We start from the raw sequence: 27,110 nt of genomic DNA on the forward strand, positions 1-27,110 counted from the left end.
TCAGTTCCTACCACCCAATTGGTACTAGGGTCTTTTACTCTACATAGGCCCCTAATATAGCTGCATGGACTACCTGTATTTTATGTATGCTCCTGGTATGTTATTACCATGTGCCAATACTCTGGATCAGGAGGGGTATTGTGCCTCCTTGAGGAGAGCACCCAGAAAGTGTGTTGAGACACCTAGGGGTGAGTTGGTCGGGGGATGGTATAGTCTCTCCCCAAGGAGAGCACCCAAAAGGGTTTGTGGGGACACCCAGAATGTGATTAAGGAGACTTATAAGGCCATGCTAGCTCCTCTGGGTAATTTATGCAAATAAGGAAGATGGAAAAATTTCTCTGCAGTGCCACCTATTGGCATGGATTCAATTACACACATTCTATAACCTGTGCAAAAACACGTTACTGCAGATGTTGACTGGTGTCTGGACAGGAAGCACAAAACAGCACTGCCATGCCCAGTAGAGAATCCAGCATCCATGTATGTTGCAGGAGTCAGAAAACATTTCTTTTATGTAAGGATGTTGTGAGGTTTTATGATTTAAAGACAATGCCAGGATTGTGCCTATAGGATTCATTAATAGCACAGAGCTTAAATAAAGTGGTGTAGAAGAAGATCCAAGAGTCTGATTGTGGCTTCTGGGGACCAGTACATTAGTTGGCTCAGACACAGCCGGCATTATGGCAAATACCAAGCAATAGTCTGTATGATTTAAGCAAGTTGGATCAATCTTCACATAATAAATCCTGCTAGAGAACATTACTGAACGGTTACCCATGTTCAGCAGACGGTTCTACATTAAACAGAGTGGAAAGAGAATCAAAAAAACCCACAGCACACATTTACATACGTATGTCATCCCACTCAAAGAAAACAATCAATCATTTGATGATTTTATATGCATGTAAACATGCATCTCATTATACATTACATCAAAAACAAAACACAGAAAAGCTCATGCAAAATTATTTCTCTTAACTGACTGGCAAGGCATATGAATTTGTGGAGGGCTGGCATATCAAATTTAGATCTACATTGCAAACAGAGAAATGAATGAGAAAACTTCAGAGGAAGCAAAGCTTATTATGAGTGCCATAGTGTCACCCCAGCACACCAATGAGGTTGCATCCTAGTAAAGGGATTTCATGCAGTCATCGCTAGTGCAGGCATTGTATAGCTGACGTACACTGCTTCTGGTTTAGAGGTATATTTAATAGTCATTTGTCTATCTAACATAGGCATGGAATAGTTTTCCACTTGAGTTGCCAATCAGGGCTACAAAAATGCTTATTGCAAGGACAGGGCATTCCTTATTGGATAGTTAGTATTTCCAAAAGGGCTCATGTATGCAGTCACATTATGACCTTGACTCCGAGTTGTAATGAACCCTATCAAGCCACCAATTGAAGTCTACGGTGGACATCTATAAATAGTTAAAGGAGTTTTTCAGGCATAGCTCATCAATAGTTGATCATTATCAAATGGGTCATCAATAGCTGATCCCTGCTGCTCAAGGACGGACATCATCATCAGGGTTGAAGCAGGAAGTTTGAAAGGTGGTTTCACTCCCATTGAAATCAATGGGGGTGAAGCCACCTATTACATTTCCGGCTCCACATTGGCTTTATAGCGGAAGTGCAATAGGTAGATTCACTTCCATTGATTTCAGTGGGATTGAAGCCTCCTCTGAGACCTCCTGTTCTGACCATGATGACAATGTCTACCCCACTGCACTGACAGCCGGCAGGGTGATCAGCTATTAACGACCTATCCTGTGGATAAGTTATCAATATTATTTGTCCGGAATAGCACTTTAACATCACTGGTTCGTGATAACTCAATTTACAGCACTGTATTACATTGGAGTTATCATAATGCGTTAAATGTCAATGTAATGTTTGCTACATCCGTACCCTTTTAGGCTTTTGACTTTATATGAAGAAACGTTTTCTGTTGGATTCCATGGGAATCTTTGATAAAAATCACAGCATGCTCCATTGGGTGCCATAACATGGAGGAGCATTGCCTCTACGTGAGAATATCTCTGTGATACAGCATTGAACCAAACTGCAGCAACCTTTTATATCCCGTTGACTCTATTAAAGTAGAGAGCGCTTAAATGTACTAAAATTTGTATTTAACGGTAAAACACTATTTGCTTGTGATAGCTGCCACCTTAGAGGAATCGATAGCAGGTTGGTTTACTAGGAAATTTGGCAAATACTTTCATTTAAAGGGGTCTGCGCTCCTGACTGGGACCTTTCATGCTAACATAAGTAGACATTAGCATCAATCTGCAAAGCCTTGAATTATTCCTTATCTGAATTTTTCATATAAACCTTGTTTCATGTTCAAAGCAAAGATCCTGAAAAAAAATCGAACTACTAAAAATATTTTAAGTATCTATACCTAATTATATGAAAGCTAAGGGTCTTTGGCTGTTATTAAATAGGAGTTTTGAGATTAACCTATTAAACATATCATTCTCAGGAACGAGGCAGTTTCATTCGATCTTGTATATGTTGCTTTGAGGGGCCTTTGAATGCTATTTAGGGAGTATGGTAGCAATTTAGGTGCAAACCAGCACTGCAAGGGTTAAGGGGTGTTACGTCAGCAGTAATCAGCAGATCAGCCATGTAACCTCAGGTACTTACAGGTATTTTATGGCTCTTGATCATATTATCAAACTCTTCATTAATTTTTTTATATTTTTCTTCAGTGCGTGGGGTGAGGGCATAAGAGGAGTCGGGATCAGGGCTTTCACAGCCTTTGTGTTCTTTCTTGTTCAATGCCTGCCAGGTTTAGAGAAATATCACAAGAATATCAAAAACTGAATAGACGGATGAAGTACTTACACACAATCTTTGCCTGCTGATCATTAGGTCAATATCTTCATTAATCTTTCTGTACTTGTCCTCAGACTCTGGGCTGTGACCTACAGAATCGTCTGCATCGGGATCTGGGCTATCACAACCATTGAGGCCTTTCTTTCTCAACGTCTGAAATACATAATTTGGATATTTCAGTCCGCAGTATTATAAATAAGCTGGGTCTCAGGAGCTTAACTCAAGGTTCCGCTTTATACAACATAAATACAAAGAAATCAATGCTGGTAAATACTGAACCGGAGAAGTAAGGATAATTGCAGCACTTTAAAGGCCCGAATAGTCAATATATTTGTCTTCAAACCACTTCATGTAGGCAATACGTAAAATATTATTTTGGTCACTTGAATATATCCAATCAAACATAAACATCTGAAGAGGTAGCTGTGAATAGCTGATCGGAATATGTCAAGTACTGAGGCTTTCTTTTTACTTGGACTCATAGCAAAAATTTGAAGCCTTCATCAAAACTTGTTGCATCCCTGTAAATAGGCTACAAAATGTGTTACCTTCCTGAAATCTAGAGGAAATTAGGATCATAAGGTAGGGCTGCCCTAAGAAACCATTCAGACATGTGGTTTCCATCTTCTATCCACTTCAAGAATACCATCAGAATCTAATTGTTTACTAGAAATAACACCTACAACCTTTTATCTGCTTTTAGATCAATTTTTATAGAGTTACATTAAGAATCTCATTGAAGAGAAAGGTCAAACAGAAAGTTTATACATTTTGTATCGTGCTGTATTTTCCATTTTCATGTCTATACAACACTTTGAAAAAAAAATCAAAGGTAGCATTGGGTGGAAGTTTCTCAAATCCATCTTCTAGAAGTGCCACAGTGTCTCCTTTGATTTTTTTTTTACACTTAGTAACACATTCTTTATATATCCATAGTATAGTTATTCTTCATGAATGTAGTCCAACATAATCTGCATGGAATATATACTTTTTGCTCATTTGGTGGCGCTCTCAATCAAATGTTCTTTCTCAAGACAGAAACATTAAAACCATTGAGTTCTGTATCTCCATCTATAGACCTCAGTAGGCATTGTAGCTGTAAGGGGTTCTACTATTTACATATTTATATATTACTGCAATGACCACCCTTAAAACTAATACTTGATTAAATACAATTAAAAATACCCAAAAGGACAAAAAAGACATAGATACCATGTAAAACATATATGCTGTGCACAGTGCATGCATCAAATACTAGGAGGTGACAGTAAATCCAACAAATACATCAGTCCTGATGACTCACGATTAGATGGACCTTACTAGATAGATGACGCATAGTCAAAAATGTCCGTTTGATACTGCAGTCTATTCATCTAAAATGTGATGCACAATTCTTCTGAACCATTGCAGGTATTAGAGCCACATGGAAAAGATGAATATTCCTACACTGACCACTATAATTCCTTGCCTAAGGGCCATTTAACACAGATGGATTATTGTTCAGGTTATCATTGGATCATGCAAAGCTGAACAATAATTTGTAAACACTGCCAGAGACTGAAGATAATTCATTCACTTATCATTCATTGTTCAGTTTAGACAGGCAGAAAAATCAGATGATGATTGGCCCGTGTAAGCAGGCAATTGTCCATCTATGAACGACTGTCTGTTTACAGTGAATGGAGACAGGTGGCTGTAAATGACCAGCAGCGCACTCCATTTCCATCAACTGAATGATTAATGCTCCTGTGTTAAAGCCCAGAAGCAATAATCATTGGGACTACTGTTGGGCGCTTAACTGACAATTGTCCCATATAAAAGGACCCTAAGTGTGGGGCTGTTGCCCTAAAAAGGGCACCCCTATTCCTCAGTGGCTGCCACCTAATACAAGCCTATCATGCTCTGTATACATCAAACTTGCCAAAATGCCATTACTCCCAACGCTCGTCTCCCATGCCTGTAATCCCTGGGATCATCAGGGGAAATAATGGCAGGGAGACTGATGCTTGCTCCCATGATATGGATATTAGTGTTATTTTAGGGGCGGTCGTTGCAGTGATATATAGGATATTTTGTGAGCCTCATTTGATATCAAGTATGAAACCATTTACACATTTACTCCAAAACTGATCATATTTCGCAATTTTTTTTTCTAACAGGTCAGAAAACTTTTTGTTGCCCAGCGTAATGAGTCATGACCCATGTTGTAAATCTTTAAAGGGGTTTTCAATATAATAAAAAATGGTCAAAAATTAGAAATGTGATGAAATAACAAAATAATCTATATTTACCTAATAAATCCATTGCCACTTCAATGCTACAACTCTGATAGGCTACAAGAGTCTTTCTTTATGCAGGCTGCAGCAATGATGTGCCGGTATAGCTACATGACCGCTTGAGTCAATTATTGGCCTCAGTAGTAGAGGTCAGTGATTGGGTATAGTGCCCACGTGGGTATATGAGTACATCATTGCTGTAGCCATGTAACAGCAAAAGGTGGGGAACACCGAAGTGATGACGCTAGAGCAGTGGGGAATTTACCAGGTGAGTACAGGGTCTTGTCTTCATTATTTTATCACATTTTCTACCTTAGGCAAATTTTTTTATGATCTTGAAATTCCCCTTTAAACAAGCCTTCTGTTTTCTCTTACAAGCCCTGCAGAATCAGCCTGCTTAGCGCAAAACAGTGCAAGTTTCTGGCTACCTTAATAGAGATGAGCGAGCACCTAAATGCTCGGGTCCGCATTATTTGAATTGAGCTTTCCGTAAAATTCGAGAGCTCTACTCGAGTAACGAACCCCATTGACTACAATGGGAGACTCAAGCATTTTTGTATGTGGGACGCCGGGTCCTGAGCTTTTTTTTTTCTTTTTTTCTTGGTTCGTTCTCTCTCTCCCTCTCTTTCTCCCCCTGACTGCCTGCCAGCCAAAAAATTTGCCATTGACACGCGCTGCGGCGGGGAGGGGCCAAAACAGGCACGTCACAGCAGGGAGGAGCCAAAAACTGGGGGGGGGTCAAACACGGCGTGATGCTCTATACCTTAACAGATCAACATTTTTTAAAAATTGTTTAGTTACTGCCCTCACTAAATTGGCTGGTTAATGTCCAGTACAGTCAGCATTAAAGGGGTATTCCGGGCTTTCACTATTGATGACCTATCCTCAGTATAGGTTATCAATAGTTGATCAGCAAGGGTCCGCCTCTTGGGATCCCCGCTGCTCAGCTGATCCTCCGTATGCTGTCAGTGCAGTGGGGCAGACGTCCATAGGAGTGGTCAGAGCTTAAAGTGTAATAGACGGCTTCACTCCAATTGAAATCAATGTCTTCTATTAAACTTCCGTCTCTGACCACAGTAAGAAGCTGGAAATGTAATAGAAGGCATTACCGCCATTGATTTCAATTAAAACATCTAAAATAAAAAGCAAAGCATCTTTGCACGTAGTCTTTATAGTTAGACACGATCCAGGCCTGCAATAAGAGCGCAGTTCTTGGTAACCCATGGTGAAAAAATAATCTAGACGAAAATTCATTTTACTATTTATGAAATGCAGACATTAATATGATATGCATGGTAGGAAATGCAAATTAAAAAGAGAAAATAAATATATAACACTAGAGATAGCATTATATGGTAGATTGCTACAATCATTAAGGGCATTTCATTTGGAGATTGACATGTTTACAAGAGATACAGCTGTATGATGTTAAAGTAAACACTTATGGGAAAATAACACATAGAGCAGACCTTGTAAATACATGCTCCCGCATACAGATACCGAGACACATACAGATGATTGTGATGTGAGGCTACAAGTGAACAGATACTTATAGAAAGTCTTATTAATAATCTGTCCAGTTCAGCAGAATATGTGTTTCTGTAGATTACATTCACAAGTTACGTTTGACTGTATTTAAAGGGAACCTGTCATGTCCGCACAGTATCATAAACTAGATTATGGTGCTGTTAGGGGCCATGACAGTGAGCTGGATGTTGTATTGTTTAACCATTTACATGCTGTGGTCAATGGTATGTAAAGGGCTGACAGAAGGAGGGGTTCCCTTTGTCACCTATTGGACCCCCTCAATGTGATTGCAGAGCCCTAATGGGTTGCTATGGCACCTGAAAGCTTGAATATGGCCTCCAGGTCTGCCACCTGTAGTGGCCTATGAGGCTCAGTCTCTGGCTGACCTTTATAGACAAATATACTGCTATACGGAAGTATAGCGGTGTATTATAAGAACAGTAAAAGATATTGATATTCAAGTGTCCTAGTGGGACAAAAATAAAAAGTGAATACAGTCTACAGGAAATAGTAAAAAAATAAATAAAAATATCAAAACACCAGATTTTCCCCATAACTATGTAAAAAAAAGAAAAGAAAAATTCGGTATTGCTGCATTCGTAGTGACCCACAGAAAAAAGTCAGTAGATTATTTAACTCGCGCAGTAGACGCTGTGATAAAAAATACAAAAAACATGTCGCCTTACAAAAAACAGAACAGAAAGTGATCAAAAAGTTGTGCTTATCAACAAATGGTACCAATAAAAAGTACAACTCTGCCGGTAAGAAAATGCTTACACAGCACATTTGACAAAAAAAACGGAAATGTTTGGGGTCTTTGGATGCAGCCATAAAAGAAAAAAACTTTTAAAAAGGTGGGTAAAAAAAAATCCAATTGAAATTTGGTGTCCACATAAACGTACTGACCTGCAGAAATAATAGAACATATTATTTGTACTGCACTTTGAGCACCATTAAAAATAAGAAAAAAACTGAATTGCAGATTTTGTTAATCTAGCCCCTAAGAGTTATGGCTCTTGGATTGCAGCGACACAAAAGCAAATCTTTTTTTTTTAAGTGTTTTTTGTGTACAAAAATAGCAAAACATAAAAAAAGGTATAAACTTGGTGTCGCCAGAATCATGCTGACCCCAAGAATAATGTTATCACATTATTTATTCCACATGCTGGATGCCATAAAAATTAGATCCTTCTTATTTGCTACTACAAGTCCCAGCATGTCAGTTTTGGTATCAAAGAATACTATAAAATCCTCCCCTCATAATATTTAGCTTTAACATGAGACTTTCAATAGTATTTAGTATCCAAATGTTCTACACGGCAGTTGTATTCTGGGTAATGGCATCAGATACTATCATCCCTTCAGTCTGTGTTTACAAACATTAGGTGGGTGCATAAAAACATGTATTAAAAACCTAAAAATAAACATGTAAATAAATTGATACACCAACTAATAAGAAAAACTCCGCAACATGTCCTTATCGTTCATCAGCCCGGTGCATACAAACTCTGGGTCGTATGAAGCTGTAATATGGTGCCCATAGACATTTATGGAATTATACTTATGAATGCCTTTCATTTGGTATGGAGGCATCCAGAATTTCTTTCTGCCATAGTCATATGGAATCTAGTAAAAAGTGTAAAAAATTCAGAGCAAGCTCCATTGGATTTTGTATGATGAAGTAATGCTTTTTAGGGGTGATAGTCTCTGTAATATGTAGACATATGGAAGCACCATGTGGTTGATCACAGATTGCCTATGGATCCATAGAACAGAGAAACAGGAACGCTGTTTGCTGCCATGCAGGCTGTGTGCACACAGCTCTGTGGGAGGCCTTGGTATAGGCTGCTCTAGACATCTGCTCTTATTCTATATGTACTTGTGTTTATACATTTCAACCACTGCCTCTAACATAATAAGATGTAACATAAAATGAAACAGCTAATTAAAAACATATTGGATCAATCAGCCTAAATGTTTTAATCAGAGTTGCTAAATAAGTCATTAATAATCGTGAGCAAACCGAATCAATAGTACCCTGTTTTGCGTCAAACTTTGCTAAAAGTTCTGCCTAAGGGCTCAGTCACACGGGCACATCCGGGCGCCAATGCGCCCGTCTTACTGCACGATAAGACGGCCGCACTGCAGGTACGGATGACTCTCCGCACCGCCGGAAGAAAAAACACATGACCGGCTCCATTGCCGGAAGATGGACACATTGGCGCCCGTGTGTGCCCGTGTGACTGAACCCTGAAACGGGGTTCTACTGGTTCGGTTCGCTCAACACTAGTCCTGAATGCTGGTGTATAACGCTGTCTAGAGGCTTCTTCACATGAGCGTGTTTGTGCAGGTATTTGCACACAAAAAACACCGAGAATAGAACTCATTGATTTCAATGGGTACGTTCATATGAGCCGCTTTCGCGAGCGCATTTTGCGTGCACGTAAAAAAATAGGTCCTGTTCTATTTTCCTGCGTTTTACACAGCAAAAGTGCCATAGAGGTTTATGGTTGGTGCAAAAATATGCAAGGGGAAGGGTTATTAGGTGTAAATAGCCATTACATTCTACGGAAAGGGTGTATCACGTGTGAGTGTGAACTAGCCGTGCATGTAAAGAAATTAAATTAATATTCGCAGACACACACAACACACTGATTATGGGCCTCTTCGAACCTTGTTTATGGGCGAGGATGCTGCAGCGAGCGTACGTGCGCATCACTCCTGTGAAGCCACCCTTAGACAGGGTTATACACTAGTTTTCAGTATTTGGGTACACTTCCGGTTCAGCTCCAACTATTTCAGGTCAAACTAAACTTTTTTTTGCAAATGTTCAGCAAATCAACCAAACCCAAAAAATGTTCAAAAGTTCGCTCTTCACTAATAAATAAATGAACTACTTACATAAAAGTCACAATGTGTTTTTGTAGTTAGTGGCTAAGTGATGGCAATAAACATGCATTCCTAGCTTCAGGCTTTGGATTTAATACACTGAGGGTCATCTTTAAATAGTTTTGCTTAGAAAAAATGTTTAGCTTCCAGGGCTATCACAAATTGGTGATCGTTGTGGCATATTTTTTTAAAATGTACACATTTGTTACATATTCTGAAACAAAAACAAAAGAAGCAACTTTTGGTACTGCTAATATAAGGGTGATTTCATAGATGGCGGAATATTCAGCAACAACCAGCAGAATATTCCACATGTCTGCACATAGTACTGTATGTTTTTTGCACACGCAGGACATATTCATAAGCGTGCGCAACACCCCCCTGCCCTGATTTAAAAGGATATTTAGCCTCGATTTGCATAGCGCATTGGTATTTGCTCATCTCCCATAGACTTCTATAAGGACCTTTGCTGCACAAATACTCAGAAAGATAGAACAGGTCCTATATTTTTGCATGTACCCTAAATGCACGCAGAAAAATCATTCATGTGAAAGAACCTATTGACATCAATAGGCTCTATTCTCCGCATATTGCATGTATGTATTTTACGTCCGCAAATACATATATCTGAAGGAGCTCCAGATTTTTCTACATAGCAGAATTTCTCTTAGGGCTCATTCACATCGATGTATACAGTTTAGGTCCATGAAATACGCAGCATTTTCACAGACCGAATCTGGATATTGCTTTTTTTTTTGAGCGCATATTCACTGCATTTTTCACGAGAGCAAAAAAACCCCCAAAACATCCCATTGGTTTTATGCATAAATACACCGTGAATACACGCGCGCCAAAAAAATCCACACATAATATGGAGCGCAAATATGCGCATGTGAATAATGCTTTAGAGCTCAGTCACACGAGCGATTTTTAAGCGCATGTATAGGCACAATTTTAAATAGCATCTACCTAGAACCAATGCTTTCCAATAGAAGCGGTCACATGTGCGATTTTTACATGCGCTTAAAATTCGCACCTGCAAAAGATAGAACATATGAGTGTCAATGGACCCGGTCAAATTATTTTTTTATCGCACCTATGCATGCGTGAAAAAAATCACTCGGGGGACTGAGCCCTTAGAGGAAAATCAGCACAGTATGCTGATGGACAAGGAGCATGTTTCCAGTGTCATATGTACTAACACTACTTTTTGCAAACATATTGATACATGAGCCCCAGTATCATTTCCAAAGAGCGTAAATCAACCAATGAACAGAAAACACAAACTGCAACTCAATAGTACAATGTACTACAAGACAGAACAATGTCAGTATAGATTTAAAGCCTCGTGATAAAATACTTTCAGCAAATACTTATTTATTAGCAAGAGAATCAACAGCTTACTGCTAATGAAACAGACATGAAATAATGGAGGAACGAACATGTCCCGTTGACTTTCTGACACCAGATCATGTTCCCAAGACTTTGACTGAACTCCCAAGTAATAACATATTTGGGTCCTGTTTGGACCTGACTGTACACCCAGGATTTGGTTAGGGGCCAACGGTGCTTCAGAGTGATTGAGAGAATGAAATGATCTGAAAGCACACATGTTGGCTATCTCCTCTGTCAAAGCTCAGCAGTTTACAATCTGACACAGGGCTACATCACCCTCCATCAGCAATTTGACTTATCCGAGATATCCCCACCTGTCAGCAAGTCTGCACCTGTTGTCTCACCCGGCAAAGGCCAAATGACAACAGCCAATCGTAATTGCTTATTCTGCAACATGGCCATAGATGGCTGCTTCTGCTTTGCTTCTCCAGACCAGTGCCCTTAATCTCTATGGGTTAGAGCAGCCTGTTTTTCATACTTGCAATGCTGTCAATAATATGAGCTCAGGTCACTTGAACTGGTACATACTGTATAACGTAAGACTTTCCAACAATGATAATGGATGTAAGACAACTTTCCATATATCATGTAACCAAAAGAGGGGCTCTAAAGTACGGGATCACGCAATTAATAGCAGCATTCTAGTGTTAGGATATTGTATCATGGTTAGAAACCATGAAAATAACATGTATGAGTGTGTAATACAAACAAACATCAACTATTGACCTACTAGACCCAGGTAAGTCTTCTTACATATAGTATGTAAACATACAATGGCAAAGGAAAAGTCTCTTCTATCGTATATATATATATATATATATATATATATATATATATATATATATATATATATATATATATATGTAACATGTTCGAAGAAGCATTTTCTTTGCCATTGTATATTTACATACTATACCTAAGAACACTTACCTGGGTCTTGTAGGTCAATAGTTGATGTTTGTTTGTATTACACACACATACACTGTATGTTCTCTTCGTGGTTTATATATAAACATGTACATGCATGATATAAGAGGCTTTTCCTTTGCTATTTTATATTTATACATACTATTTGTAACAATGCTTATGTAGGTCTAGTAGGTCAATAGTTTATGTTTCTTTGTATTACAACAGTGTGCTATAAGGCTTACACAGGTTATACAAAGTGCATACTTCAACAGGGGGATGGCATAAAGGTATCATAAAAATAAGTCATAATGTGAGTGAATAAGATAGAAATGTATTAACAAAAACAAAAAGAAATGGAAATGACCTTTTATTGCTTTCTGGTGTTGACATTTTACTTTTTTTTACAGCAGTTAATTTGGCAAAAGTGTCACCAGGAATATTCTTTCATGGAATATTGACCATATTGGTTGCCAGCATATATTTCCAAAAACTTATGTTAATCAGTATACCATCAATTACTGTGGAGCTTATTCAGAGGTGACAATCAATGTCACTGCACTTTTTGTTGCCACTTAAAAAAATGGCCCAGGAGTTCAGCCATGCCCTGTCCTCCTCATTTTCCCTGTATCTACATTTTCTTGTGTGTAGCTGTAAGACAACTGCCTGCAGCAGGAGCCTCCCCCCTCTGCCCTGTTGGCAGTAGGTTAAAAAAAAATCTGCTCTTTGCTGAAGCTCTGCCTTCCTCCAGCCCCAATGGAAATGGAAAAGATCAGCAAATGATCATGTGTTCCCTGCAGGACATCTGCAAGACTGTTGGTTTCAGGATGATGGAGAAGTGTTGCAAACTGACAAACAGTGACACCAACTGTATTTCTTGTTTTTTTTTTTCTCATTCATTTCTAGGTTTAGGCTGAATGCACACGACCCTCAGGCTGCCAGATAGCAGCTGGCAGAACAGCAGTCTGCAAAGCCTACAAGGTGATGCCACAAACCCCATCCAAACTATACCCATCTACTCTGGACATCAGATGGGTATGGTGTCTTCTCATTGGCAGTGCAGGCAGCTGTTCTGCCACCTGCTACATTGGGTCTAGGGGTTTCATGAAGGCAGCGGAATCAGAAATAACCACAAAGGAGAAAGCTACACCCAGGAGGAAATTCACTGTCACTTTTTATAAAGTAAAACCACAGCAAAAAGGATTTTTACACAGTAAACAGCATTTACAATTAAATGTTAGGAATTATGCAGTTTCTATTGCCTGATGCATTTTCTTATTTTGATTTTATAGTATGCCTCACAGCTTCTCTTCTCCCAAAGATTCTATTTGCCCCCATAGCCTGTATTTAAAGATTATTATTGACTGGACAGTTGAACCCTATTGTGGTTCAACTTTGCTAAAAGTTCAGTTTGGTACCAATCCGAGCTGGAGCACTGATGATTTTAAACTCCCTGTGCCACATGCCACTGATGAGCTCCGCCATTGCTGCTGTCGATTCGCTGAAACTACCACCACAACCCATGCTGTTGACTTGCTACTACTACCACTACCACCCATGCTGTTAACTCGCCACTACTACCAGTCCACCACATCTACAGCCGCCCACTACTACGAGGCCAACACAACCACAGATCCCCTGCCCTGTCCATTGATGAATACTGTGCTGCTGCTGATACAGCTTTTTCTGCAACCACCCCTGCTGCTACCAGGCCAACACAACCACACATCAACCAGATGATCCCAAAAAGGGATAATTTTGGACCGCTTGAAAAAAGCCATTGCTTCTTCCTTTACCACAATGTTTATAAAAAACACTAGCAGGCATCTTCCACCAAAAAGGGTAAATTTTTGGTCCTTTTTTACTGTTAAAAAGCATAAAAAATCCACTATTGCAGTGTGTTTTTAGACAAGCTGTTAGTTACCACTAGATATCATCTGTTTACCCATAGCCATAAATGCTGCCGTAACGTTTGCCATACAAACAGCTCAAGAGTACTTAGATACACTCCTAGGTGTTATACAGGGCTTTTATGGCTCATAAACAGTGTTATACACCAGTTTTAGGGGTATTGGTGAAGTTCAGGTTTAGTTCCAATTAATTTGGACCGAACCAAACATTTTGCCCGAATTCGGCAGAGCAATGGAACCAAAATTGTGAAAATTTTGCTCATCACTACTAAATACCGTATTTTTCGTCTTATAAGACGCACCGGTCTATAAGACGCACCCCCGATTAGAGCCGGAAAATGGGTGAAAAAAAAAATTACTCACCCTCCCCCAGCGGGCGGCGGCGTTCGGCGGTGGGCGGCGGGCGGGCGGCAGCGGCGGCATTCGGCGGTGGACGGCGGGCGGGCGGCAGCGGCGGCATTCGGCGGTGGGCGGCGGGCGGGCGGCAGCGGCGGCATTCGGCGGTGGGCGGCAGCGGCGGCATTCAGCGCTGCAGGCTGTCGCTTCCTTTACTTTCTGGATGCAGGGCTTAAAAATCCCCGCCTCCACAAAGCTACTACTGTGATTGGCTAACACACCGTCAGCCAATCACAGCCATTCAATGACATCATTGAATGGCTGTGATTGGCTGAAGGCGGACGTGTGTTAGCCAATCACAGCCATTCAATGATGTCATTGAATGGCTGTGATTGGCTGACGGCGTGTGTTAGCCAACACAGTATTAGCTTTCTGGAGGCCGGGATTTCAAGCCCCGCGTCCAGAAAGCAATGCTGCGCCGGGGACCAGGAGGGAGCGACAGCCTGTAGCAGCGCCGCAGAACACCGGGAGAGGTGAGTAATGATTTTTTTGGGTGAATTTTCGGCACATTCGCTTTATAAGACGCAGGAACTTTTCCCCCCCCGCTTTGGAGGCGGAAAAAGTGCGTCTTATAGAGCGAAAAATACGGTATACCATGGCCACAGCAGAGTGCTCTATTGGCATCCCTCATAGCCCCCAAGATATATTCTCCAAAAGCCCCCCTTAGCTCTTGCATTTTCCCCCACTAACTTCAATGGGGAGGACACATGGTGGGAAAACTGCTGTACATAAATGTCAATCTTGGAGTTTCTTGGAAACGTGTCTTTTTAAGAAGAAAAAAAATATGCCCACATGTATTTTAGCTACCTAAAGAGGTGGTTGGCAGGGGAAACATTACTGATACATGGGAATTAAAGCAAAGGCACAACAATTGTCCTTTTTTCAGTAAGTATAATACTGTCTTATATAAAGAAGAAAAAGGAAATATACCTTTTTTAGGGAATCCTGTAAATATTAATGATCATTAAACTAAACTACTCAAACATAACCGAGGGAGCAGAACAGCTTGCTTATCAGAGTTTCCATTTGGAAGGAAATTTTCCTAGTCGTACACTGCTGTGGATACTGCTGATTAGTAAAAACACATAGCAGCCATTATTAACACTAGTATGGCTCAGACATGGAAATAACCATTACGTATTACTGGAATTCCACCCACAAATCACAATTTTCTGTACATACATGTTGACTACTTCTGTTTTCTGAACCATTTGACTGTCTATATTGTTTTTGCTGATGTTCTCACTTATGATCTGATAATAAAATAACATCTTATACATTTTTAGATTGGGGTAATTAAATGATTATTACCCCAGAAGCAGAACTTAAAGGAGTATTCCGGTTAAGTAAAATTGCTATGAAATAAATAATAATTAAAAGTTATTAAACTTTGCAGGCATCCCCTTCTTCTGGCACTCCAGAAGTGTTTATTTGCAGGTTGCCTCTGGATACGACCTGTAGGCATTCCAGCGCTACACGGGGGCTTCCTTAGAAGGAATGACCAGGGTTGGCTTTTTTTCTCTTCAGCTCTTGGAAATGGATTGCTGACCAATAGCAGGGCAGTTCAGTGAGAATACACACAGGAAGAAAGTACAGGGTGGGGAATTGAGGTAAATGTAGTTTCAAGATGCGGTGGCCATCTTGGAAGAAATAGTGATACGGGTAGACATCAGAAACAAAAGGCAGGGTAGGAAGGTAATGGCTGCATGATTTATACCCACAACCAGCTGTGCATAAACATGGCGCAAATGCCTTTCATATCTGGAATTTTAAAAATCTACATTTCATAACCGGAATACCTTTTTAGAGTTTTAGGGCTCCTATGCAAAATCTTTTACAGCGCCTCCCCATCTACCAAATGCCAGCAATAGTACTAAAGTCTTCATACCACACTTGCCAGTGTGAAATTTGCCTTATGCTTACATAATTTTCATGAAGCAGGTGGCGCAGGCTGAACAGTGCTATTGGTGGATGCCATGGAGCATATATACATACTCAGAGGATCCCGCTTTCAGAAGGACGTTATCAAATAAGTAATACACAAGGGCTAAACGTCTATTTTCATTTTCATCAAACTTTTAAATCTCAGACTTTGGCTGAAAATTAGGAAAAGTTGTCGGCTATATTGATTGCCTTAAACATCCCCCCTACACACACCCTGTTGGGTGCAGCGTCAGGCAATCAATTGATATTTGACATTGCCATTTCTAAATCACTAGTTCTGCCAGTTCTGTGAAGCAATAAGAAGCGAAAACCGAACACATATTTACAAGTATAAAATATCTCATGTTATAATGCATTATAAATTATTTAAATAGACTATTCATAGTTTCTGCATCACAGAGTGCAAAGACTCCATATCCGAACACCAGGTGCTCCAGCAATTTGTATACCATGGGAAGGAAGAAATAATGAAGTAAAATAAATCACTACTAATTATATCATGTAGTTAGAACTCCCCAAATGGGCTTTTTCCTTATGTGGTCCTAGTTTAAACAGCAGTCCAGTACTTGACTAGCCGCATGAAAAGAAAACACTCCATGAGGGATGAGGCTGTGGCTATGACAATTGAAAAATAATAGTAATTACCAAGTATATGGTAGGAGATAGAGCTGCGGTAGATAAATGGACCATTCATTACTATAACGAATATCTGATGCTGCGACTCATATTTACTGCTCTGTGCGGCAAATTTTTTAATAAAGTCAGAAAAGATGGTAGCTATAAAACCTTTTATTTATGTGGCAATATTTTGAGGGGAAGCAGTGAGCGGCTGTTGTGCAACGTGATTTCTGATTGGTTCTTTTGGGTTTATTTTGGCCATGGAATTTTTTGTTTGATTTCATTTTATTAACATAGGAGATGTTTGAAGGAAATTATAAATTGTGTAAGTATGCTTTTGACTATAAGTGCTATGTTATAGGGACCCACACTGCAATCACATATCTAGGGGGCAGTGACGAGGTTGTGCCAACATGCACAATCCCTCCCAAAATGTGGGGCATGGAGTGAACTGTTGATTGCCCTTGGTCCCGTTCTCGGAAACCCTTAGCGATCAGATGACTTTGCCGGGGAAAGCCAGAGCCAACCAAACATTTGGCCCAATAAGATCTATAGAAAATATAGGGGGACACAAAACCACCATATTATAAGGATATGGTAATAGTAAGGGAAAAGTGTCAAAGCAATATAATTGGCCGCACAAATATCATAAATCAACAAGAAAAACAATTATCTATTTTATTGTTAACACTGTAAAATATCTAGAAAAAAGGTGAACCACCATAGGAAAAGAACCGAGCCATACATGAAGAATCCCAAGACAAATATATCATATATCACGTCTGCGTTGGATCCTCCATCTGAAGGTTCCATCACTGAAAATGCTGGAAGAAAAAGGGTTGCATGCAGCTCTTTTTCTTCCATCCAAAAGCTGGCCAGCTGTAGAGAAAGCGGATAGACCCCATTATAATCAATGGGGTCCACTCGGCTGTGTTCGGTTCCATCCACAGATGGAACTGTTCGGCCCGTGGGGATTCCTCTTTCCTACTCCCCGAATTGAGCGTGAAAGCACCTATACATAAATAAAGTGCCAAATTACAGTGCAAGCGGGGGCCAGATGAAGGCAATTTACGTTGAAACGTACATCAGTCCTCATTAGAGATGAGCGAGAATACTCGCTAAGGGCAATTACTCGAGTGAGCATTGTCCTTAGCGAGTACCTGCTTGCTCGGAAGAAAAGATTCGGGTGCCGGCGAGGAGTCGGGAACGGGGGGGGGGGGGAGGGGGATGGAGGGCAGATCTCTCTCTCCCTCTCTTTCCTCCTGCTCCCTCCTGCTCACTCCCGCAACTCACCACTCACCCACGCTGGCACCCAAATCTTTTCTTCCAAGCGGGCAGGTACTCGCTAAGGACAATACTCGCTCGAGTAATTGCCCTTAGCGAGTATGCTCGCTCATCTCTAGTCCTCATGCCTTTATGCAAGAAATCCTTGACAACTGAGTTAAATATTTTTCTCCTTTATATTGTTACACATGCATTTATATTATTTGTTACATATACTGCTTAACTAGTCTTTTGCACTTGCCCCATGTCCGGATGTTAGCTGTAGGTCAATAGTGAATTATGAAGTTGGGGTTTATACTATTTTTCAAAATGCAGCATATTTTGGGTATAGTGTTTTTCTGGTGTTTTCTTATAGATTTCTCTTTAGAGAAAAAAAATGGCAAAAAACAAAACCAAAAAAACACGTGAGCAAAAAATGTCACTTAAAAAAACATATATTTCATAGTTTTTTTTACAAGCTAGAAAACAGAAAAAAAGCCTACATGTGATAGAAGCCTTCCTGTCTCTGCCAATAGCATATAATAATATCCAGTGATTGTGACATCTAAAGCAGGTAGCTTATCTTCACCACTTTGGTCAGTCTAAAAAAATAAGTGATGAAACAAAAGCCACAGAGAAAAGAGAATTGTCATCTAGGCAAAGACTCAAAGATTTGTCCCTATCCTCAGAAATGCTCCGCTCTGTGCTGGTAATGACATATTTATGTGTTAGAATACAATTTTTCAAACCTTTTTTTTTAGTTTTACATCTGTTTTCTTTCAAACTGTTCATTGCCATAGAAACAAGATGGTCTCAGGCAGATTACAGCTATCTTTGGTGTAATCACAAGTCCACTTGAATTGTTTTACCTAAATTTTGTCATGTTTACACCAGCCTAATTTCTTACCTGCTATTAAATACATGCTTACATAATAATGTGATCCCTACATTCTGTAGCACTGCAATTATGACGTATATCAATAGGAGCACAGCTTCAGGAGGCTTCAGAGGTAGCAGTTGCTACTAGTCTGTGGTACCTGAGGGGGTCCAAAGGTCCCTCTGCCACACACAAATATTATAGACTGCACATGGTAGGTGGGGGGCACTATTGTAGATTTTGCATTACAAAACAGGAGTAGAGATGACCACACCGAACCTGTAAAACCCATATTCGGGTTGAATTTTGGTAAAAATTCAATTTGCCAAAAATCTGAACCTCAGGCAGTTTGTTTCTGCTAAACCGGAAGTTCATTGAAAAAACCTCTAAAACAAGTACTAAGCACGTTCTAAGATCCTTGAAATAATGGTGGTAGCGGTTCTTCAATGGATCTAGCTTAGTGGTTAGCACTGAGCTACATCCATTTAACCACCACTACCCACACCACCCTCCTCTTTAAAAATGTTCTGTACTTGTTTTAGGGGTTTTTATGAAATAATTCAGACTGAACAAAACTTTTTGACAAAATTTGGCATTCCAGCCAAATAAAACTTTTGAAAAGCTCACACATCTCTACCCAGGAACTTTAAGCTATATCCTCTAATAAAATGAGGGTAGGGGCTTCGGGTGCAATTAAGTCCTGATTTTATCATTGACTTAAAAATACATCAAGTTCGGGAATGTTGAGGGTTACTGGAAGGGAAGTGACAGCAAACTTTAGCATATTTCATTGTTGCACCAGAAAGTTTTCACCAGGCTAATTGAGGCAAGGAGAAAATGTGGGGAGACTCTACATTGTTGGTTTAAATTCCAAGATTTAGCTAATTTCATATACATTTTGTGTCAGGTAGAAAGTTTTTGAGCACAATTTATGTGCCTAATGGGATCTACTACAGATCGACAAGCAGTGTGTGCAGCCTCTTCTAAAGGTGGCAAGTTTGGTAGTTGGAAAACCTTTGAATGAACAATTGTTACATAAAGCCATAGACATTTTACTCCATATTGGATGTTACAGTCTTTCAAAATGTTCAATTACACTAGGCGAAGGACAAATAATCTTCCACTGTGGTACAATCAGATGACCCCACTTACACAGTCAAGTACTAGTGACTACTAGTGACAATTGGGCAAAAAATGTAAACAAGGCCAAGTTCTTTCCAGACGGTGAAGGTCTTAAAATGATTGTTCACTCCTAAATTTCACCTGATGAATGACCATTTTGCTTGAATTCATCCATTTTGATCAACTTTAGAATAATATTTACAGTGACCTTAAATATTGGCATTGCAGCTTGAGTTTAAATCTATAATATGGGTCAAGATCGCAAGTCTGTAAGACATCTGTGTGCTTAGAAAAGGTGCCCGAGTCTGAAAGACCAGATAAAAAACTTTAGGTATAATAATTTCTTCGTTGTACAGTAATACCCTGACCCAACATATCTTTACCAGTGTAAAGCGGTTATGCACATTGAGTAATGGAAAAAGCTATACTGGTACTATAACTTTCAGGACATTGACAAAGAATCGCTATTTCCCTTCTCTGATGTATGACTTTGTAATGAGAAAAGTCAAACACACAGTATTTACCGGAACACGGGATGTCTGCACACGTAGCTTTGTCATTCAGATACATTGAAGTACTTCTGAAATTGCCTTTTGGCAACAATCTGATCCCCTGTGACCTAGTTTGGGGCAGCTGTTTAAAATGTAATGATCCTATTATGCCTTTACCTCCCTTGAATATTTGATGAGTTTGATCAAAGCAATGGACGCTTACTATAACCTAAAGTGCATTCACATTTTTGAGCTTTAAATGTCATTACTATTGACAGCCATCGATTATGCCCAATGATACGAAGACATATCTTTTGATTTTTCTAATTTTCAATTTGCAAGCAGGTCCAAATAATTCATAGATATACTTTGCATGCCCCAGTCAGCAAAGTCCAAACACATTAGCTGCTCATAAAAAAATATATATTGATTGTGTGCCCAATGATATAGAACTAAAAGTAACTGCTCGGAGCTAAGGTTCTACTCACGAGACATAAAGATTAACTAAAAAACCACAACGACGGCAAACGCACTGCAGCATGTTAAACTATTCACTTAGCTTCTTAGGTCAGACATAAAAAAAATCAATAGATTATGTTTTTGTTGTTCTTGTGTCAATCCCAGGATATAATTTTAGCTCTGGACAGTCACAAATATCAGGTCAGGTGGGCTTACCATAAACCACAGTGGACCACAAAACAAAACCACAGTTGGGTTTGGCAAACAAACATGTTCTCAATAGATGTTTAGTTGGACTAAAAACAGGCGAGGTCATTAACGTGCCTATTAACTAGACAACATTGGAGCTCACCTTAGGTAAAGTTAAGATATTGCATATAAGCTTGTGACACAAGACAGATGAGTTTTACTTAAAGGTTTGTTTTAATATTTTCTTTTTGTGTTTGAAAATATGAAAATAAATATTCAATGCTTGAGCCATTCTATGGATGGAGGAGAAGGGGCAGTGTGTAATATGGCAATAAGCATCAGATTTCAGCTTCACTGAAAAAGGAAATTTAGACTCTAATTATTGGCTATGGATATAACTTTTATCTATCTATCTATCTATCTATCTATCTATCTATCTATCTATCTATCTATCTATCTGTTCATGTAGTCCAAAAAGAAATCACATGACTCCCAAATGCAGTTCTTTATTCACCATCATACTTTTTGAGCTCCTATGGGACTCGTGTGCTTTTTGGACTAGTTACTTTAGTTCTATGATCGGGGACAAGACTGCTGGTATACTGTCATTTGCTGTTTGGATAGAGTGACACTTTTCTTATGCCTATCTATCTATCTATCTATCTATCCATCTATCTATCTCATATCTATCTATCTATCTATCCATCTATCTCATATCTATCTATCTATCTATCCATCTATCTATCTCATATCTATCTATCTATCTATCATCTATCCATCTATCTCATATCTATCTATCCATCTATCTATCTCATATCTATCTATCTCAAATCTATCTATCTATCTATCTCATATCTATCTATCTCATATCTATCTATCTATCTCAAATCTATCTATCTCATATCTATCTATCTCAAATCTATCTATCTATCTATCTATCTATCTATCTATCTATCTATCTATCTATCTATCTATCTATCTATCCTATCTATCTTTCTATCCATCTATCTATCTCCTATCTATCTATCTCATATCTATCTATCTATCTAGACAACATCTATCAGCATGCAAAAGATCCAATAAAAACATGCATAATTTGTTGATTCGTGTTCACTGCCATGAACACTCAATAGATTACATATATTTTCTACTGGATTTCTATCTGTCTATCTAGTCAAAAAAAATCACATAACTCCTAAATGCAGTCCAAAAGCTGTTCTTTATGCACTATCACATTTTTCTTTGGACTAGTTACTCCAGATTTATGATCAGAAATTGAACTGCTGTTATATAGTCAGTTATTGTTTAGATATAGTGCTACTTTTCATCTATCCATCTATCTAGGCCACAAAAAAATCACATGACTCTCAAATGCAGTTCTTTAGCCACCATCATGCTTTTTGAGCTGCTGTGGGACTCCTGTGATTTTTTTTGGACTATTTGGATTCCTTGATCTATCTATCTATCTATCTATCTATCTATCTATCTCTCTATCCATCTATCTCCTATATATCTATCTATCTCATAGGTATCTCTTTGTCTATCTATCTATCTATCTATCTATCTCATATCTATCTATCTATCTATCTATCTATCTATCTATCTCCTATCTATCTATCTATCTCATAGGTATCTCTTTGTCTATCTATCTATCTATCGCTGCTGTAAAGTTATGAAAATGTAAAGTATTAAAAATACCATAATCTGATTATATTTAGTGACTTATATGTGTAATATGAACTGAACACCTAATGAGTTGTCTACTAAATAGAAAATTAACATATGGCCTAATGTAAGGAATGAGCAACTCCTTACATTAATATACACTGTAACTAGCTTATACAAGCGACTTCTAAATATATTAAGAAATCCTCTTCTAGTAAGGGACCCATATGTTATAGAGGAGAGCTGTATTTCAGAGGCAGGCTGTATATGACGTCTTATGTTCTCATTATAAGCGTTACACATATTCTCAAGAACTCTACTAGTTTATCACTGGAGTTGCAGTCTATTAATACTACTCGCTTTATTTTAGCATCAGACATTAAAATTACTTGTGACTTATTAAAATGTTTCCTATTTTTAGATTATTGATTAACACTGTAACAGAAACGTAAATAATGTAACGATTCCTTTTCTTGGCTGCAGCAAGAATTTATTTATGCTAAAATTAAAAATGCATTTGGTCATGAAAGGCTCAGACTTAAGAAACATGACTATAACTAGTTCACTATCTAGGCTGAATGGTACTGAGCAATGTAATGTGCCCTATTTTCCATGCTCGCAGTAAGGATACAATATGGGAATTCAGCCTGCTAATTACTAATACACCACATAGGCACAATTACAGCCAGTGTACTACATAAAAGAGTCACTTGTGGTCTGCATGCATTACAAAGGGCGGCAGGGGGTGAGAATGGGGGGGCAACATGCAACAAGACAAAATGCCTTGGAAGAAGGAAGGAGACCAGAGTAGTTAATAGGCCTGGAAACAAGGAGCTTGATTCTTCCTGAAATGATTGGAGACCCCTACATCAATTACCAGCTTTTGTTTTCTAAGTCTTATCATCAACAGGCTTACAGGAACTGGACAGAACAATGCAGTGGCCTGCAAGGCCCTGTCTGCTTTCCACACCCTGTCACCGTGTTTGTCCGGTGTAGTCAGATATTTGCAAACTTTTTCGTTTTCCACAAGAGACGTTGTTATGTGTATACAACATTAAATAAGATGTGTAGGGACAAGAAAATAAATGCAAGATGTCTTTTGGGAGGTAATAACACTAAAAAAAAATCTCCTTTTATAGATTGGGAAGGCTTGGGAGATCACTTTAAGGTCTCTGCTGTGTGCATGAAGTTTATACAGAGGTTGGCAGAGTCCCTCTAACTTGGTGCTATATACCATCGTGCCTCCGTACAGCATTGTGTTACAGAGAGATTCTACCCCAGAATAGGCGTCCATAATAAAGAGTTAAATGGAGCATTCCACAATTTATAAGGAATCCAACAGATTAGACATACAGTACTAAGGTAATGCTGGGCTCCTTAGACTTCTCTATGTGTTTACTGTGCTGATTTATGGCTCCATACAATTTGGATGTAGTGAGAAGTTGTAATATAGCCATGTCCATCAGACCATAAAGGGGTTGTCCCACTGAAAAAAAGCAAATTAACAGCTGGTCATGACCTAATACAACAAAAGAAGCAATACTTACCTCTCTTCTCTCCCGGGTAAGCAATGCAATGGCAGCTTTAGCAGTCTATGTTTACAGTAAAAGTGACTGATGCAGCTAATCAAAGGTCGCAGCATCACTGTCTGTCCTCCTTGCATCAGCGCTTACATCCTGGCCCCCATGATGCCAGGAGTTTGGGACAATGACACTGCGGCCCCTGATTGGCTGCAGCGGTCATCTGACGTCCGCTGCAAACACAAACTGGGAGAGCTGCAGGAGCCATTCTACTGCTTATCAGAGGGAGAAGAGAGGTGAATGTTCCTTTTTTTGTTGTTTTAGGTCACGGCCAGCTGTTTAAATTTTTTTTTAAGCTGGGACAACCCCTTTGAGCAGAAAGCATATTCATACTGGTATAAAGAGTTAGGAGTCACAAAAATACTCAATTTCTTAATGCTCCATGAGGTCTGCATGAAAAGTATTGTGCCAAATGTTAAACTTATCCCATATCTACAGAATAGGGGATAAATATCTGATTGGAGAGGGTCTAACTGTTGGGACCGTAGCTGATCATGAGAATGAGGGGGACCCTTGTCTCTATTTGAATGGAGCTGGTCCCATGCATCTCTATGCTGGAGCTAGCTGAGTGCTGTACTTGGCTATTACCAGCAGTTCCATGGAGTAGAATGGAGTGGCAGCGTATGTGTTACCGCTATTTCATTTAAACAAGGGAACAAATGTTTAAGATTTGGCAAGAATATGGCATGGAGGATCAGTGAGCAAATGAGTACAGAAATATGGCTTGATTTACGAAATGAGTGCTTGATTTACATGTGAGTTAAGGTGTAGAGGGACAGTCTAATGATATTCTCTTTTTGGAAATTTTTGAGATAGGGATACAGTAAATCTTACCCAATATTATAGTTAAAGGAGTAGAGTGGGAAGGAAAACATAAGTTGAAATCTGCTCAGTGCTTCATAAACGCATTCAAAACGGCATATTCAGCCTATCTAATCCCCCGTAGTTCCTGTTCTGATGGTGTCTGGTCCCCGGTTCTCGTTTTGGCTTCAGTGATAATGTTCCTTTACAGGGACATGTGACCACTGTAGTTCATTAGTAGCTCATCCTGAGTTACATACAGCTGATTGGTTGCAGTAGTCACATGTCCCTGTGACAGGAACATCATCATTGGAGCTGGAAGAAGGGAGTAGTAGATGACCAAGAACTGTCAGAACGGATCAGGTGTGGGGCTCAGGTGATGCAGGTATAACTTTTTTAATGTTTTTATGAAGTATTGAGCAGATTTACATATTTTCATCGCAGACTACCCCTTTAACATATTTAGATATAAAGGTACATTGTGTTTTGGACACTGGTCTACAGTCTGGATCAGAAAATAGCAGGCTGCTAAGGTGCTCAACTCAGTGAATACACCTTATGTGTTGTATAAAATTGGAATCATACATGCAATTTTGGCGGTTGTTTTAGAGCCAAATGTGTAAGTAGATACAACAAAAGAACAATGCAGAAGCATCAGTCTTTCCTTTATACTTTTCCTCCTGGCTTTTACTCGGAAAACTACATAAACTGCCACAAAATAGCTTGTGTGGTTCCAAGCGAAGTGACATGTAAACAAGAATAATCTCTTGCACAGTAAAAACATAAGAACAACGTTATTCCCAATAAAAGATATATGCAATTTTCTAAGAACACTCCAATACTTTCCTTCCTCCAATAACCTTCATACAGTGATCAAGGACTAAATGACATAGATTTTTGGATACATAATGTATGAGGATGAAGATGGGACAATAACACGGTGTATTATGACCAAATAAGAAAACTACAATATAAATAGTCTTCAGTGAAACAAATCATACATATATAAATCCCTATCTACACTTTATCTAAGAAAGAAGAACTGTTAAAGGGAATCTGTCATCTGAACATGTGACTGCAGGCATCATGTTATAGATGGTCAAACTATCTATCTATCTATCTATCTATCTATCTTCTGGCTATACTGACATCTTACAAGCCAGGCACATCATCACAAGTCATCTCCATTGGCGACCATTGTATGTACAGACCACCAATGAAGCCAAGGCAAGCATACTTAACTTTACTGTGCATACACCGGATGTTTCTGTGGGTGGCTTGTGATCATGTACTGGCCTGATGAATCAATCAATCCAGAAGAGAGATGAGTCATCATGACTTTTCAGAGACATGGCTCCACCCCCATGACTCCTTAGAGGTCATTTGAATATAGCACATGCTGTTTTAAAAGTTCTTTTTTGATGTTTTACGGCATTGGCGAGAATAGAGAAGCACAAAACAGTCACCCTGTTATGTCTTATGATACCACATAAACAGCAATAAAATATACATGTCCATTTAACATAGTGTAGTTTCTCTGACACATATAGAAATAATGTATAGCTGTTGTGAGGGGCATGGCATGGAGGCACAGTTATTGTCAGCGCTCTGTCATGGTGTCTTCTCTCTAACAGGGATCTCTGTAACTTTTACAGGTTTATGCAAAGTAACCCAAAGCGCCATATGAAGTGAGGAAGATTATCCTGCAATATAGAGAAAAAAGTTCTGGCTGTCTAGAAACATCAAATTATGACTGCACCCAGCATGCAGATATTTAGGAGTCGCTGCCCACACAGTCTGTGGTGGCATATACTGTATGTTTGAGTTATTTTAGACGTATAAATAGCAGGGTTATCTAGCAGCTGCCCAAACAAACGTAATGGAATCAGAAAACAGAAATTCAATCCTGCATTCATACCTACATAAGACACAATATAGATCGTACAAACATCAGCA

General features: G+C 39.2%; 1 protein-coding gene across 16 annotated transcripts in view; it reads right to left on the minus strand.

Annotated features, from left to right (window-relative positions):
• Positions 1–27,110, minus strand: part of MEF2C (myocyte enhancer factor 2C) — a 261,095-nt gene that overhangs the window by 54,567 nt on the left and 179,418 nt on the right. For 11 of the 16 annotated variants that reach the window (XM_066602982.1, XM_066602985.1, XM_066602974.1 and 8 more), the window contains one exon: positions 2,856–2,999. In XM_066602982.1, coding sequence (XP_066459079.1) covers positions 2,856–2,999 — 144 coding nt within the window. Of the gene's footprint in view, positions 1–2,654; positions 2,793–2,855; positions 3,000–27,110 lie in introns of all 16 variants that reach the window. The other 5 variants (XM_066602975.1, XM_066602984.1, XM_066602973.1 and 2 more) reach the window with 2 other exon arrangements.

Source organism: Eleutherodactylus coqui, chromosome 5 (genome assembly GCF_035609145.1).
Source record: "Eleutherodactylus coqui strain aEleCoq1 chromosome 5, aEleCoq1.hap1, whole genome shotgun sequence".
NCBI classification, from domain to species: domain Eukaryota; kingdom Metazoa; phylum Chordata; class Amphibia; order Anura; family Eleutherodactylidae; genus Eleutherodactylus; species Eleutherodactylus coqui.